The sequence below is a fragment of the Quercus lobata genome, chromosome 3 (assembly GCF_001633185.2).
Source record: "Quercus lobata isolate SW786 chromosome 3, ValleyOak3.0 Primary Assembly, whole genome shotgun sequence".
NCBI lineage: Eukaryota > Viridiplantae > Streptophyta > Magnoliopsida > Fagales > Fagaceae > Quercus > Quercus lobata.
Window position 1 is genome coordinate 65,456,009 of NC_044906.1, and position 17,751 is coordinate 65,473,759.

A 17,751-nucleotide genomic window follows, 5' to 3' on the forward strand; every position below is an offset into this window, starting at 1 on the left:
CACATGATCCCACGAGTAAAATAATTAAGGCATTAAAAAAAAACAAGTCCACCTCTACTTAATTATTCATTTTAATTAGGTTCCAATAGATATAAACAAACAAAGAAATTAACTAAGTTTAGGTTTAATATCCTAATTAGGTCAATGACGCGTATTTGATTACCACATCTTATACAATAAAGAATTATTTTAGTCCGACTTTAGTATTCCAAAGAAGATTTTAAACTCACAAAATCTAAGGGATCAACTAGCTATATATTATGATGTAGGATGCTGCTGTTGACAGCTCAATGGTATGATGAAACACAGGCATTTGATTAGGAAGTTGTTCATTCAATAAAACTCAAAACCTAGAAAGTTTATGTAATTCTTAATAAACTAAACCAAGTGGTAATTAATATATTAGTCCTGGTCAACGGATGTCGATTAGGTATTTAGCCAGAAACTATGTTGAAATTACCTAAAAATACTATTTGAACTTGATTATCTATTTGAATTTTCTTGGTATGTGATTTTTACAAATGTAAATACTAACACTACATTCATCCATATGAAACTCATTTTTTTTTCCTTTTTGACACTTAAAAGGGTAATGGGTAATAGCCAGATATGGGAGTCTAGGCTACCTATTATAAAGACAACAACCGGGCGAGGCGGGTTCAAATCATGAGAAAAATAAATAAATAAATAAGAGAGAAAAACTCACACCGGACAAGTAAGGGACATGGTGGGTTGGACATATTTTACTATCTTTAATAAGGTGGTTCCAATACTAATGAAAATAAAAAAGAGAGAAAAGGGAGGAACATGCGAAAGGGTGTTCCAGAACAAGGCAAGGTGGATTGAGCGAGATGAAGGTGTTTTTGCCATCCCTAAATAGTAAGGACCAACATCCTAAGTGAACCATTATCTTACTAATGTTGATCCCATAAACCAATAGGACTAGCCTTTGTTTTCAGGTCACTCATCCTCAGAAATCCATTTTTTTCTTATATAATCAACAAAATCATTATCATGATGAATATCTCATTTAAGGTCTTGATTTGGACGTTAGAACGGAGAGATCGAGGGGTATATAGCAAGTAATAAGTAATAGGGTTTCCCTTTAGGACTGACTACAGCAAGCTCTCCACTCTAATAGAAACAAAAACAATAAGCTCTTTGCTTTATTTGCTTGCAATGCTATATTTATAAAATAAAATATACACCACACCAACATTGAAAATATCATCATCCACCCACACTTTTAATTAGCTGCTAACTCTTTATGCATAGCTACCTTCCATAAGTCCACTTTATGAGTTAAAAAAAAAGTACAATGATAACTGTAAGGGCATGAAAATTAAACAGTTCAAGCCCACTTAGAGTAGTGAGGTTTGTGTAGCTCAGATAGACCCAAATCAATAGATATTTGTAAGAGAGTGTGTTAAACAAAAGGAGGGGCTTAGCCCGAGGACAAAGATAGGGTAAGAGTGACTACAAATCAAAGTTTGAGTATATATAAGACTTATTACAAGCTTGCTCGAGGAGGCAATTCTTACAAAGAAGAGTACATTGTTCACTCTCTTCTCTCTATGTTCTTGTTCTAGATTATGTTTTTCTTTCTTCTCTTTGTTGTTGATCCATTTATCTGGAATTTTCCTTCCCTTAAATACTTTTCAGCACTTCACAACTTGGCCCCTCATCTCCACCTACCCAAATTCTCATCATGACACTTGTCCCCTTAAACTTCTGATGAAGGTGATAGAAAGAGTTGCTTAGCTGTGATCTCCACTGTTCAGGTCACTTCCTCATCAATACAGCTGATAAAACTGTTGCCGGCCATTTAATGCAAAGGCAGTAAGCTATTTCTCATTGGAAACTTCCCTTACCTTCCATGATTCTCTCTCCACAATCTGCCTTTCCCAACTGGATCTCCCAAAAGTCTTTTGTCTCTTCTCCTCCTCAGGTGGATTCCCTCTTCAGGCTTATGATGCCTTAAAAATAATGATAACAACTCAACAATCCATTCCTCAGTCCTCGGGCCCTTACAATAGCCCCTTTTTGCTATTAAATTTGAGATAAAGAGCAAGGTTTTAGTTATACAATTTCACTTAATGCGTGCCATGTGTGTTCCCACGTGGTGACATCCTTTCAACTGTCTCCAACACACTCCTGACGCTTCAGTATCCACGATCTCACATTTATGGTGTTAGGTAGCTGCCTGTCCCGCCATGTTCCACGGTACGATGATGATCCTATGATCCTTATTTATCCCATTTATGAGCGGGAATTTTACCACTCATTTTTCACCTCTATATAAGGAGAGGTTGAGGCTGGCTATATCTTATTTACTCATTTGGCAATTTTCGTTGAAACGGTTGCCCGCGAGGAGATTCTTCTATTGTTCGTAGGTGTGTTCGAATTCATATTCTTTTGCACAAATTTTTATTTCCTATACCATAAGATTCCATGGGTAGATTCGCTAGGTTAGTAGATACCCCTGAAGGCATGGCTGCCTTTAGGGCTAAATATAGGATCCCTAGCGGTGTTGAACTCTGACACTATGAATTAGGCAAATGGTTGGTCATGAACAGACTTCCTGGCTCTGTAATTATTCCGATGATCGCCTTCATAAAAGGCGGGATGGAAATCCCTATGGGCAGGGTCACTAGAGACTTCCTAATGAACTATAGGCTGACCCCCACCCAATGCTCCCCAAACGTTTTTAGGGTCCTCAGGAGCGTAGATATGATAAACCGAAAAATGGGGACTAACCTCACATGGCATGATGTGAATTAGGTGTATAACTACCAGAAGGGGAAGGAGACTAAATACTACATCAAATGTACGATCTCATCCATTAGGCTAATATTCTGTATGCTTGAGTCAAACAAGGGTATGGACGAGGACTTTCTCATCATCTTGGGAGACTAGCATGATGGATTGCACTATCCCACCCAAGAAGGGGAACCAGGTAAGGTTCCCACGAATCATAGACGTGCATAGGAGTTTTTCTTAATTTTTTACAAGGTTTTTATCTAGCTTATAACTCTTGTTGTTTCTTTTTTGGGGGTGAAGAACTCCTCTTATCACGCTTCTTTCGCCGCAGTCTCCTGCGCAAGCGATCTATCTTAAGCTGCAACTTCCGAGCCTCCTCATCATGCAAAACATGACTTCTTGTCCTTGAGTGACTCCTCTCTGTATGTTCAGTGTGGTAAGACTCTACCATGACACTCAGTGTATGGTGCCTGTCTTTCCTTCGCTCTAAATTTACAAATTGATTTTCCCTTTGTAAACCAACAGATTCCTCTCTATCTTGCTCCAAGTTGGCCATGACTACTCAGGATAAACCCACAACAACACTTTTTTTCCCACAGTCGACGCCAATTGTAAGGACACGAAAATTAAATAGCCCAAGCCACTTTGAGTAGTGAGGTTTGTGTAACTCAACTAGGCCCAAATCAATAGATATTTGTAAGAGGGTGGGTTAAACAAAAGGAGGGGCTTAGCCCGAGGACAAAGATAGGGTAATAATGACTACAAATCAAAGTTTAAGTATATATAAGGCTTATTACAAGCTTGCTTAAGAAGTCAATTCTTACACAGAAGAATACACTGTGCACTCTCTTTTCTCTATGTTCTTGTTCTAGATTCTGTTTTTTTTTTTTTTTTTTTTTTCTCTTTGTTGCCGATCCCTTCATCTAGAATTTCCCTTCCCTTATATACTTTTCAGCACTTCACATCCTAGCCCCTCATCTCCACCTACCCAAATTCTCATCATAACACCTATACTTTTTTTTTTTTTTTCTCTTTGTTGCCGATCCCTTCATCTAGAATTTCCCTTCCCTTATATACTTTTCAGCACTTCACATCCTAGCCCCTCATCTCCACCTACCCAAATTCTCATCATGACACCTATCCTCTTAAACTTCTGATGAAGGTGGTAGAAGGAGCTGCTTAACTGTGATCTCCACTGTTCAGGTCACTTCCTTATCAATACAGCTAATAAAGCTGTTGCCAGCCATTTAATGCGGAGGCAGTAAACTACTTCTCATTGGAAACTTCCCTTACCCTCCATGAGTCTCTCTCCACAATTTGTCATTCCCAACTGAATCTCCCAAAAGTCTTTTGTCTCTTCTCCTCCTCGGGTGGATTCCCTCTTTGGGCTTATGATGCCTTAATAATAATGATAACAGCTCAACGATCTCTTCCTCGGTTCTCAGGCCCCCACAAAAACAATCTATTTATTTTTTAACAAAATTTAACTACAGAACCAGTTGTGGCCTAAGGCTATAAACTACTCTAATAAATTGATATGTGGAAAAAACGGCATATGCATTGCACATTATTACTTAAGTAAAATTAACCCAACTAACCCTAGTTAACTACACCACCTATTAAAAAAATTAAAAACTAAAACCATTATACGTATTCTCTCTCTCTCTCCGACTTTACTATAAACTCAAAAAGGTAGAAACCCAATCCCTCTTCTCTATAACCCAAAATCCCAATCCCTCTCTAATAACTAAACATAGATACATAAAGCTACAGAAGACCAGACTCTAATGCAAACTTATTTTCAAGAGCATCAACAGAACCATGAAAAGGGCTATTAAGGTGCTAACTTGTTTACAAATGAGGGAAGAAAATGTAATCATATGGCTAAAGCATTACAATCAGGTGCAAAAGCCAATAAATTCCCTCTCAGATTGGTTGACCTTTAGGCATGACTTGATCTTTGATCCACATGTAAATTGGAACAAGAACATAGTATGCTGATTCCATGACACCCAAAATGAAGCACCAAAGGAACACGAATAGATTTACAGGCTTTCTTACATCCTTTGCTACAACTATTGGAATTTTGAAGTCACCATTCTACAACTATTATTATCGAAGGAAGATTTTTTGTGTCATGACTTCAGATCAGCCCTGAAATTAATTTGAATATCTAAATTAATTTTCTTTAGATATTTGTTAGTGTCATGACTTCAGATCAACCCTAAAATTGTTTCAATATTAGTGCTTGTGGTGGTGGAAATAGAAGAAAAGAGACAATGGCACTAAAACCTTGACGGTGAAGAATGCCTATGTAGTTTGTATGTTAAATCCTCCCTCACACGTGTAACTGCTTTCAAGAATTCCAATAAAATTTCAAATTAGTATTAAAATAATCGGGTTCCATGGCATACTCGCTGCTTTGACTAAACTAATTCAATTACAAGCTTCAACCCATCAAATATAATCACCACCTTAAGAAGAGTGCAGAACCTACAACCAACCAAGCAAAGATTCTGATGAGGTACAAACAACAGTTCATTTTAAAGGTATGGAAATCAGTTCTTTGGTTTAATAATTCTTACAGAAAATCCCTCTTCTCTAATGATTGCACAATAGTATAAGTCTCTTCTATTTAAAATATATGGATTGGGGTGACTAGTGGTGGAGGGAGAAGAGGGATTGGGGTGACCGGTGGTGAGTTGAAAGAGAGATGGATTGGGTTTCTGGGTTACAGAGAAGAGGGATTGGGTTTCTGCATTTTTGGGTTTACAGTGAAGTCAGAGAGAGAGAGAGAGAGAGAATACGTATTAGGGTTTTAGTGTTTTAGTTTTTATTTTTTATTTTTTTAATAAGTGGTGTAGTTAAAGGGTTAGTTGAGCTAAGTTTACTTAAGTAATCATATGCAATGCACATGCCATTTTTTACACATGTCAGTTTATTAGAGCAGTTTGTAACCTTAGACTACAACTGGTTTTGTAGCTAAATTTTATCCTTTATTTTTATTTATCATGCTTCTTACAAAATTGCTTAAATAATTCATGGGCTTTGTACTAGTATGATCAAATTTTTTTCATATTTATAATGCGTCAATGCATTACTTGCTCACTTCACTTGTTTCACAATATATATAGAGATTACATTGTAGGCATGATTTAGCCATAGAAACATCATTGTGATGCATTATTACATGATGAGATGTTTAAAATTTAAAGCTTAAGTATAAGTAATGCTATGTCTACAATATTTATACTACAATTTCACAACAAATTTCATGTGACAAACTATCATTGGTGGATTCAACAGAGATGTCAATGATGGGCTTAAAACCAATAACAACTTGTGACAAGAATTATAAAATTGTTTTAAAAATATTGTAGATACAACATTATTCATCTAGTAAAGCATCACTATTAAAAGTGGTATTGCACGGATAGATTATTGCACCATGCAATACCACATTTTATGAGAGAGAGGTTAAAAGAGTAAAAATATGAAAAGGTAAAAGTTAGAACGTTGAAAACTTTTAATCCAAGGGCTGAACCTAAGAAATGTGAACCTAGTTATTGTATCAAATCTCAATCTCATGTTCTGCACCCCTTGATCCTAAGAAAGTGAGGATAAGGTGAGCCTGTCCGAAAGATTTCTTTCCTACTCCATTGTTTACGGTGGAGGACTAAATCGTGGTGATGACACGGTGCTATCGATAAAGGATATACTACATAACCTTGTTGTATATATAGTACAAAATATTAAACTAAAGTAGGTTAGCCATCATCTATTAATTAATAGAAATCAATATGGAGGTTTAATTATTCAAGTTATCTTAAATATATATTTTTCATCACAATCTCATTCTCATGACGTTTAACCCAAGGCTACATTTTAAAAAATTAGATAAGTCAATGAGTAAAATCATGCTTAAGAATAAATCCAATTAAGTAATTGATTAGGCATTGATTTGAATCTTAAATAGTAAGTAAAGTCAATTTACTCTTAACCTTGTTGTCCATAAATTAAAAATTATATATAAATCACTCTTAACTACTATGCTTCAATCCCATTTTATTACACAATATAATCAAATAGAAAACTTCTTGACAATTAAAAAAAAAAAAATTATATTTTAACAATGAGACGCCTTGTCTTTTTTGGAATTTTTAAATTAATAATTTGTCACATTGCTTAATGAGGCTTAATAAATCTAATCAGTTTTTAGAGATATATATATATATATATATATATATATATATGATATAAGCATTTGTGATTTGAATGTGTCATTTTAAAAGAATGCATCTTAAGTCCAAAACACAAGCGCCCATACAGTAACATTATTTAGAGTTCTAAGAAAGCTTCATTATATCACATAGTTAACAATGTTATACAAGAAATTTTAATGGCCTTGTTGAATAATCTGAATGCTTATAAACATAGCTTGAGCATCATTAAGTTGTAGTTATTTGGTTTTATAAAATTGATTCTGTGGTTGTAAATTTAGAATACAGTTTTTTTTTTTTTTTTTTTTTTTTTTTTAAGTTTGCAAATTAGATATTAGAAATTCTTATAATCATTTAAAAAAAAATGAAATCAATGGGAGATGTGATGTTATACACATGATCAATATCCAGATTTTTATTAATGTAATAAGAGGATAATGTACAACCTTTTTTTTTTAGAGAGAGAGAGAGATAGAGAGAGAGGGGATAATGTACAACTTAAAAAACACCCAAAAGTTTGAGAACATAAGTATGATGAAGATATACAAGGTGGTAGCATTATATGGAGGGCAAAATTTAAATACAATTTTTTAGGTTGACTGCATCGGATTTAATTATTCTTTTTTTTTTTTTTTTTTTGAGAAACCAGACCGAAGGCCTGGGCTATTAAATTAGCTCAGCTGGATTTAATTATTCTTAAACAAATATAATTTTGTTTGTGTTGCATTGATTAATGCAGTCATTTGTTTTTAATTATAAAAAAAAAATTTAAAAAAAAAAAACCCAAAATACAATACCTGAAAAAACTAACTGTACCTAAGTTAAGCACTTGTATGATTTTTTTTTTTTTTTTTAATGTCTGTTGGTTTGTATAGAATTCCTCTCGTAATATAATTGTATCACTATATTTCTGTTCAGCTACACATCAGTTTGAATGAAATGCATTGAATCATCCCCATGAAATTTCTGTGGGCATAGTATGTTTGTTGTCACTTCACTTCTGTTAAGAATAGCATTATGGGATTTCTGTGGGCATGGTATCTTTGAGTTGAAATTCTTGGTGTTTGTATGTTATTTCACCGAGCAGTTCTAATATCACATATTGCCACAACTTTTGCCACATAAATTGTCATAATTTTTGCTACAACTATCTTACAAGTCAAACTGTGATTGACTATCTGTCACTTTTATATAGACCCACAACTTTTTCTCCATCATTCACAGTCTGCCACGTGGACAATTGTGGCTCAAGTTGTTGTCCCATTTTATTTGGTCTTAGAATTTTTCTATTTCACCCCTTTACTGAAATTTTGCACTTTTTTTTTTTTTTGGTTGAGGGAAATGAGGACGAGTTGACATGGTTTGGCTTTCTGATACACTAGTACATGGCTATGACTTGGCTTTGTGATTTCTGGTTTTTTTTTTTTTCGTGACACTCACAGTCCAATCAAAATTAATAGACCTTTGAACCATGAAGTATGATGTAATTTATGAGAAATTATTAGGTCAGCTAGACAGACCCCTTAGTTTGGGGAGGGGAAAGAGGTTCGTAAGATAGACCAAATAATTTATTGTACTTGAGCAGAATAAATGTCTGCTGTACTCCAACTCAAAGCAAAGCACCTCCCTTAGTCAAGGTTCTTGTTTAATCTTTTATATACATATGATTCTATATAGTTCTTGTTTAATCCAATATTTATTATGAGAATATATTTCTTTCTTTTTAATTAGTGCTACAGCCACAACAGTTTTATAACAATTTCACAATTGAGTCTTATCGACAAACTGTTATTGGTTCTCATCTAAAATCACTTTTTCACATATTATTAACGGTGTCTTTTGTTGTGAAAATGTTGTATCCATAGCTTTATTCTATTCCTTAAATTCATTTTTAAGGATTCATTACCTAGTAACAAAAAAAAATCTATGTATATCCAAAGTTTGAAACCTTGTGACCTCTTTACGTTAAAATTTTGTGGATTTTGGTCTGTTGCGCTCATCAAATGCCCTACACTCTTTCATTTGGCATAATATAGTAGCATTCTTTGTCCATTCATTGTCATTTCAATCCTCCTTCGAACAAGAGAATAAAGTGGTGCCAATATTTGGGACCAACCCCTCTAAAAAGAGAGTGATTACAACAACAACAACAACAAGGTTCAGAAATTAAGCCCAGTCCCCTATACCATGTTTTGAGACACTGCAATGTTCACTATCTGCTCCACTCAAAGTCTCCCCCATATCTAGGATTAGCACTATTCACAAGGCTTGTCTCTTCTGGCTTTATGGAATTAGCAAAAGCATGCCAACCTAAAAGGTACGGCAAGATAAACTGCACCGTAACAAGCCAATAAGTCAGAAATGGCAAGAAACTTGAAACACAGGCATGCATACATGGATAATTCAAGTATTCAACATTAAGAAAAGGAGCAACAACTAAAGCCAGAAAACAAGCTAAAACACAGTTGATTTACGTGGCAAATAATTAACTGATACCAGCCTATTTGTTTAGCAACTTGGTAACCTTGTCATTCATCAAAGGAAAGCAAAAATTATGTTTCTGACATAATTTCCAAATGAAGCATAATCTCTAGCAAAAGCAGATTCAAATGATAATTCATTCAACAAATGAAATATGGCAATTAACATAACCTGGCAAAGATTTGTCTTATTTATGAACTAAGATTTCTGGCTTTTCGAAGGATGTATCTGGGTGACATTAAATCCAAAATCCTTTTCTTATTAGGATCATCTGAGGAATTTTCATTAACATATTCTTAAAAGATCTGGCAATTTTCTATGCCCTCTTGCCATCAAAGGCAAGAAGCCCCTACCATGCCCTTCCTTGCAATCACCCACATAGAACCCAAACACAAATAATGCACCCGCACACGCGCTCACTCAAACAGAGAGAGAGAGAGGTGTATCATACATTAAAAGCTGAGATGAGTACAGTGTACTCTGCTCTGGTGACAGGAATATAAATGCTGTCATCCACATTTAGAAGCTTGTTCTGAACACCTTCAAAAAATGATATAACAAGATCAGATACAGAGCACATTATAGATGAATAAATTAAACTTGATCTTAGTTTCTTATCCAAGTAAAATACATCATTTGGTGACTTAACATTATCGTCATTATTGTCTTAAGTTGACATATTTATATATTCATTATGGTAATTAACATGAAAAAAGTTTTAAACAGGCAAGTATATATCCACAGTTATGCTATTGGGCTTGAGAATATAAAATTTAACAACTTCAAGTGATTAAACAGTTGACAATTACTGCATCACATTCAAAAATTATTGTCTCATAAAACAAACAATATTTGAAAGTCCACTGCCAAGACTCAAAGAAGAAAGAGGATTACTGAGGTTAAAGAAGTGGCCAGAACCATCTGGAAGGGGCTCCACCTTCAAAACCTTCCTGACCTTTCCCTCCTCACTGCAAAACAAAACAACTTTAAATACATTTTATTGTGATGAAACACAACAGCTAAAGTTTATGGGTACTAGCACTACCTAATGTTATTAACAAGAAGCAATGCAACATGAATCAATGAACACAAAAATAGCTTGGCCAGCCTTAATGTATTGATATGCATGGATATCGCACATATATTGTTACAGCCACATTTAAAAGAGTACCAATATTATTGCCATTGTACATCTGTATCATTACAGAACACAGAGATGGATGTATAGTAAGGTAAATATAGATTTACATACAGGACAGACAACATGATCAAAATATATAGTTCATGTAATCATAAAGAACAATGAAATTAAAAAATAGACAACATATAGGAAGAGTTTGCAGCCTAAACAGCTGCTTCTAACCCTCCATAATGTCCATGTTGCAATTGAGGTATAAAGTAGACAGTACCTCTTTCCCTTAAAAGGATCATGAAAAAATTCACATGATTCCTTTTTGCCAAGGCAAACTAGACTTCCAATTTCCGTCACTGATAGTGAGAATACCTACATACAAACAAATCAAAGTATCATCATGCATTTGAAACTCTTAAGATATCTCCAAAGAGTTCACATTTCATCAACTTCTGTATACTAATACTAGACATTACTTCTTCTTTTTTGGATAAGTTACTAGACATCACTATTTTGTATGGATAAGTGAGAAAAAGTAATAAATGTGATATCTGGTATTAGTATCTAGAAGCTAATGATATTATTTGATTATCACATTTTTTTTAGAATAAGAACTTAAAATATTGTAACTAGCATTGACCAAAAGGGTTCTGTTAAGCCAGCAACCATTTTACAACTTCTAGGATAAACAAGCTCGAAGCTCAACTCATTCTTCAAGACTTTTGTCATAGTAGAATGGTGGGACTGTGGGTGCGTATACAAATAACTAATAAATAACTCATAAAAATTATAAAATAAAATTAAAAAATTAAAAATAAAAAAAAAATTAAAAAAAAAAACCTGATAAAATAATATCATTAGTTTAGGAAAAGAATAAGAAATGTAAGCCACTTCAAAGAAATAAATAAAAAAATTCCTGTATTGGCTCAAACATGAATTTCCTTTTCTTTAGATTTAATAGGTCACCATACTGTTGCTAGTTGCTACAATTAGGAAGGTAAGAAATCCCAGAAAAAGACAATTAGGGGATTCCCTTGGTTTGACAGCCCATCCAGTCTAGAGTGAAAATTTTTATTATTATTATTTGAATGTGAGTTCCCAATGCTGTAGCACGTCAGTTGTCATGAGGGTGGACACAATTTCATCCAGTTCTAAGCAATCCATCTTTCTCATGTTTCACCATAAGGAATACCTATACCTTTTACTAAGATCAATGTAGTTGTATGTAAACCTAGAGCAATAACATGATGAACTAAGAAGTCCCCATGCGCTATTGTTAAAATTTGTGAATTACTATTCTCATTAATAGCATTTAGACAACCAGGCAACCATATGCTTCAACCCACATTGAACAATGGGCTACTTATTGAAGATAAAAGTACACTGACAATATAAAGTTTTGCCATGAGCAGATTGTAGCCCAATGAAGGCATTCAACTCACCGACTTGATTTTTCAAATGGGAGTCTGATTGAAATCAACGGAGCATAGAATGGTACAATCGAAAGATTACAACATTGCTTTTTGATAAGCATAAGAGTATTAAAACATTTCTTTTTGATAAGCATAAGAGTTTTAAAGCATTGCTGCAGAAGCATGTAATCAATCATTGTCAAAAGTGCAAATGAGGGAATTGAGTTATAACAAAATATCATCTGCCATCCTAACATTCACTCAATGATTCCCTTCCATTATTGTCCTCATAAATCCACAAATCTACAAATTTTAGAATATAACAAAGCATATCCCATAAGTTCCACATTTTATTATATGAAATAACCAAGTGTAGATCACCTGCTTTCTGCTCCAATCATATTGACGAACGCCTGCAGCAGGAGCAAACTGAAGCAACACAAAACCGTCCTTGGATATTTTGAATGCCCCTGACTGCACACAACACAAACCATCACAAACCAAGCAACCCAAACATAACCCTAATACCATAAAAAATAGACCAATTACCACAATCACTAATAAGTCAAAAACCATGTTTCTAACAGGAAACTTGACAAAACATACATCCAAAGGTGTGAACTCCGGAGCTCTGGGCTCTACTGTAAGAGCTGCTTTCCCTTTGTATATTGAGTGACCCACAAAAAATCTAGTCGGGAATGCTCCAGCTACACACACAAACCAAACCAGTAATTCCATTATCACACTATTAACAGTGATGATTTTAAACTGAACCCTCTCTTTTGGCCCGTCTTATTCTATTCATTGCATTGGTGATTCACTACTGAACCAAATTCACAAAAACAATCAAATTAGGATCTGTCAAGTTGAGAAATTGCATAAACCCTCAATTTAATTGCTGATAAAAGTAGGGGCAGTTTAGTTTAATAGAAACTAAACTAAGACGTCAAACATGATAAACTACCTCTTATTCCAAAAGGTTAAACGGATAGGAAATTGTGTATAATCATTTTATTATAATTCTAACACTTTGTATCACACGGGGCCAAACTCAACCACAATAACTGGGGCCAACATGTTGAATTCAAACAAGTTTCGACTGCATAAGTAACAGTATAACGCATGCTCTAATACCATGATAAGCCCTTCAGCGAATAAAAATTAGCGAATTTAATTATTTAATTGAATGACTCCAGGAATATTACAAATTTTACTACATAAGCCTTCCAAACTAATATGTCACCAATCACTAAAAAGTAAATTCAGACATTTATTCATTATGTTGCTAAAATGATACAAAACACATACAGAACATTGCCACATCAATTTATATGCCTTTTTGTAGTATACTTGGTATTAGCTTTAGCATTTTTCTTATTTAATCATTATAGTATAACATATGACCCAAATTCTTTTTCATTTTATTATTTTTTAGAATACAATACTATATCAACTTATCGCGTCCATGACAATTACTCTTTACCACCAAACAAAGTGACCAATTGATTTTTGGTGGAAGCGGGTTCAAACCCATATCTCTTCTTCGACAAAAATACACTTTAACTAGTTAAACCAACTAGAACCCACATTCTTATTTTCTTTTTCTTTTATTTCCCAACATTCTTTCTGGGCAACCAAACAGATAATAGGAAATGGGAATAGCGGAAGTGTTGTATATTACCTGCTGGGGGGGTTTGTGAAGCAAAAGAGGAGTTGTTTGGAGAGGAGGAGTTGGTGGTGAACCTCTGCTGGCACTTGACGACGAAGAGTGAGGTTTTGGTGTTGATGTTGGGGTTTAACTTCAAAGCGGTGCGTTTAGTGGGGCTAAGGTTTAGGTGGAGTTTTGGGTTTTGGGTTGTGAGTGGAGAAGATAGAGACTGTAGACGCAACATTTCTTCTTCTTCTTCTACTCTACTCTCTCTTCTCTACTCTCTTCCCGGCTACGCTTTCCTTTTTTGTTTTTTCAATTTGGGTTTTTTGGTGAGAGAGAGGGGTTTGGAAATGGAATCGGTTTGGGTTAGAGAGGTTTAAATCGTACGGTGCATATTGTAGGAAGGTGGTGAAAGGTGGAAACGACATGCGTTTAATGGAACGGTCTAATAGAGATTCCTCCTTTGTATAAGGTAAATATCATTTAAGGTAGACGCATTCACAAAATGGTCTTAGACTATGGTCATTATGATCATGCTCGGCTGGAAGATGCCAACTTAGGTCGCCCCCTCTATCCATCTTTTATTCAAAAAAAAAAAAAAAAATGGTCTTATAGATCCCTTCACATTTAATCATCCAATTCCCTTTAATCTTTTAATTGAATAGGTGATATGTGATATTTATTTAACTTTATCAAAGTCATGTGTCTTACCAATAAAAATAAAGAAATTAAATGACTCAATAGGAGGGAATATGCTTAGAATTGCATTTCAATTTATGTCTTTTTTTTTTAATACAATTTATGATTAAAATCAAATATTAAGAGCATTATTATCAACTGTTCCAAATGCTAAATCTTTAATATTTAGCATACCAAACATCAAAAACACTACGGCATCAATTGTCTCAAATGCTAAAAGAAAAATTCATTTTTTATTCAATTTCTCTCTCCTCTCTCTTGACTTTCTTTTTTCTCTCTCAGTCTCAGTTTCAAACTCAAATCTTAGTTCTCTCTCACTTCGCCCCTTCCTTCTCTCTCAATCTTAGACCTTAGTCCTCTCTTGTCTCTTTCTTCTTTCTCACTCTCTCTTTTGCCCCTCTCTTGCATCGCATATTGCTTTTCTCTCTCAGACCTCACCATAGAGATTGAGCTCGACGTGGTCGACTGGTGGAGATGAGATTAGTTTTGGAATGGGTTTTGTAATTGTGATTGTGAATAGAATTTGTAATTATATTTATAACTTTAAAAATTAAAAAAAAAAAAAAAAATCACAGGCAATAACTAATATATCTAAAAGTTTAAATGTATTATTTATTTTTGCTAAGCTCCTATTGAGCAAAATCAGCCTAGCGTTTCAATATATTATGTCCACTTCGGTCCATTAGATGTTATTATGTCCACTCTGGTCTTATTCGGTCCATTCAGTACTATTCGGTCCACTCGGTCTTATTCATTTCAATTCGGTCCTATTTGGTCCACTTCAGTTCTTATGTTTATTTTAGTCTTATTTAGTCCAATTTGGTCATAATCGGTCCACTTTGGTCCTATTCGGTCCTATTTGATCGTAGTATTCAGTCCATTATGTCCACTTTGGTCTTATTTAGTCCATTCGGATCCACTTTGATCTTATTCGGTCCTATTTGGTCCATTGTATCAACTTTGGTCTTATTCGATCTTATTAGGTCCATTTTGGTCCTATTTTTCTACTTCAATCATTCGGTCTATTTTGGTCTGCTATTGTCCATTTGGGTCCACTTTGGTCCATTAAGTGATTTCTATACACTTTTGTGCACTTTTATAATGGGAAAAGCCAGGTTTGGGTTGAGAGCACATCTTCTAAATCCAAATTTGTTATAAAAAAATGTAGGTCTCAAACTCGTATTATCTAAAATTTGAAGTATAGCATTTATTGTTATTACGCTTCTAATGAGCCACATTAATGTAGTTTGGTCCACTTCAATCTGGCTAAATTTAAGTGAAAGTTTTTCTAAACATGAAGGCTATTAATATACAAACGTAATATTTTAATATTTTTAGTTTTAAATAAATTGTACAAGGTTGATCTCTTCAAAGACCGGAGGAGGTACAATTTGATCTCCGTTCCGATATGGGCTCGAAGGATTTCATTTTGGCTGCAAAATTCCTCACAAAACGGGTCATTAACGTTGAAGCAGTAGCTCGAAACTTCTTGTTACTATGGAGAACCAAGAATGGTTTTAAGGTTAAGGATCAGGGTAACCATATAGTCCTCTTTATCTTCGAAAACAAGCTTGACTGTGAAAAAAATTTCTCTGCTCAGCCATGGAGTTTTGATAAGTTCTTGGTGATGTTTCAGAGATACTATAACAATATTCTCTTTTGAGACTTGGATTTTGAGAGAGTTCCTTTTTGGGTGCAAGTTTACGATATTCCTATCAACTTCATGAACAAAATGGTGGCTGAAGGATTATGTTCTGGTATTGGTGAAGTTTGTTCCTCTGATTTTTCAGTGATGGAGGGAGGCGACCATGTTCGTGTTAGAGTCATTCTAGATATTTCAAAACCTCTTTGTCGTGGACGGAAAATCTCTCTGGACGGTCGAAACACGGGTTGGGTTTCCTTCAAGTATGAAAACTTGCCAAGCCTTTGTTTTTGGTGTGGTTGTTTAACCCATGGGGAAAGGGATTGTGAGCTTTGGATCGCTAGTGGTGGTTCGCTCACTGGGAAAGACAGGAAGTATGGGACGTGGTTGAGAGCCCCTCTGTCAAACCATACCAGAAAATCAACCATTGCAGTCCTAGGTTTTTACCAACAAAAGAAAGTGTCAAGTGCTTCAACGGTGGAGGGGAGGGATTCGGCTCCGATTCCAAACCAGTCTTCCTCACCAACAAATGGAATTCCGATGAAACCAATGGACAAGGTAACCCCGAAGACTGTGCTTCCATCTTTTTTAAATCCTGTTGCATATCCTCGTGTCAGGGAGGGGGAAGATATCCCACCGGGTTTTCAGGGTCAGTCAAATACAAAAGGAAACTTTTCGCACGCACTATTCGAATTGGATGAGAAGCAGCGGAAAGGTGATGTGATGGATGAGGGGATGGGAAATTTAGAGCTATTACCAAGGGAGGGGTGTGATATTTTAGATAAGTTGAGGGAAGAGGGGAGTAATGTAATAGGGGTACCGGGTTTTGAAGGCCAGAAAGCTACAAGTAGAAACTTTTTGCACACTTCACATGTAGGTGATGTAGTACAGGAAAAAGGTGAGGAGAGGTATGATAAGAATGGGATTTTGAAGTTGGTATCAAGTAAGGAGTCTGGTGTCTCAGAAAAGCCTAGGGAAGCGAGTAGTAAAGTAGTGGGGCTTATTCAACCAGTGGTCATGTGTGAGCCTTCATCCATAATTGCCAGGTCAGCTAGACTCCCATTGGTTGATCTCTCAAATATTTCAGATACTCCCATGTGCTCCCTTACTCCACAAAAGCCCTCTTGGACACATATAAACCGTGGTTACACTGAACCTGATGCTAAATTAGAGATAGTCATGGGGAAAAAAAGGGTTTCATTGCCCAAACAAAAAACTCAGCAAGGTACCACAAAAAAAACTAAGTTGGGTTCTGTTAAGGACTCTTTTTTCGGCCCACGTGGCATTACTTCATTGGCAACCCATGCCACATCAACATATTATTCATTTTTTGGGTAAATCTATTTAAAACCCAAAATAAGCTCATATCTCATTCAACTACATGGATTGAGCTCACATGGCCCGCAAGATCCTTACTTCAAGAGGCGAATTCATGGTCCACATTTCCTCTTCATCAATTGGGATCATAACCCCACGACATTATCAACATCAACATATGGATTGGGCTTAAGCAATGAATCAAAGCTCACAGCTCATATTACCTCTCTTACACTCATGGCAAGCGGCTTCTTCAACAAGAGCCCATATTTACACAAAATGACAATAAAATCTGAGGTACGTCATCTCATCTTCGGCTTATGACCCAAGAGGTATGTTCAGTAAAGTTCCGGCGGTTTAAAGTTGATAAAAGAAACATGTTACTTGGCGTGTCTTCTCCAACTCCCTAAACTCTGACGAGTCCGTGTGTAGCGGGT

The 17,751-nt window shown here is 35.2% G+C and overlaps 1 protein-coding gene across 1 annotated transcript; it reads right to left on the bottom strand.

The window, feature by feature from the left end:
* Positions 1–8,970: 8,970 nt before the first annotated feature.
* Positions 8,971–14,073, bottom strand: LOC115978832 (single-stranded DNA-binding protein WHY1, chloroplastic-like). Its single transcript, XM_031100709.1, has 7 exons — positions 13,687–14,073; positions 12,612–12,712; positions 12,387–12,479; positions 10,871–10,965; positions 10,356–10,429; positions 9,913–10,001; positions 8,971–9,312 (listed from the first exon to the last, which is right to left on the bottom strand). The coding sequence occupies exons 1-7, from the start codon at positions 13,895–13,897 to the stop codon at positions 9,193–9,195; spliced, it is 783 nt and encodes a 260-aa protein (XP_030956569.1). The 5' UTR covers positions 13,898–14,073; the 3' UTR covers positions 8,971–9,192.
* Between the last annotated feature and the right edge of the window lie 3,678 nt (positions 14,074–17,751).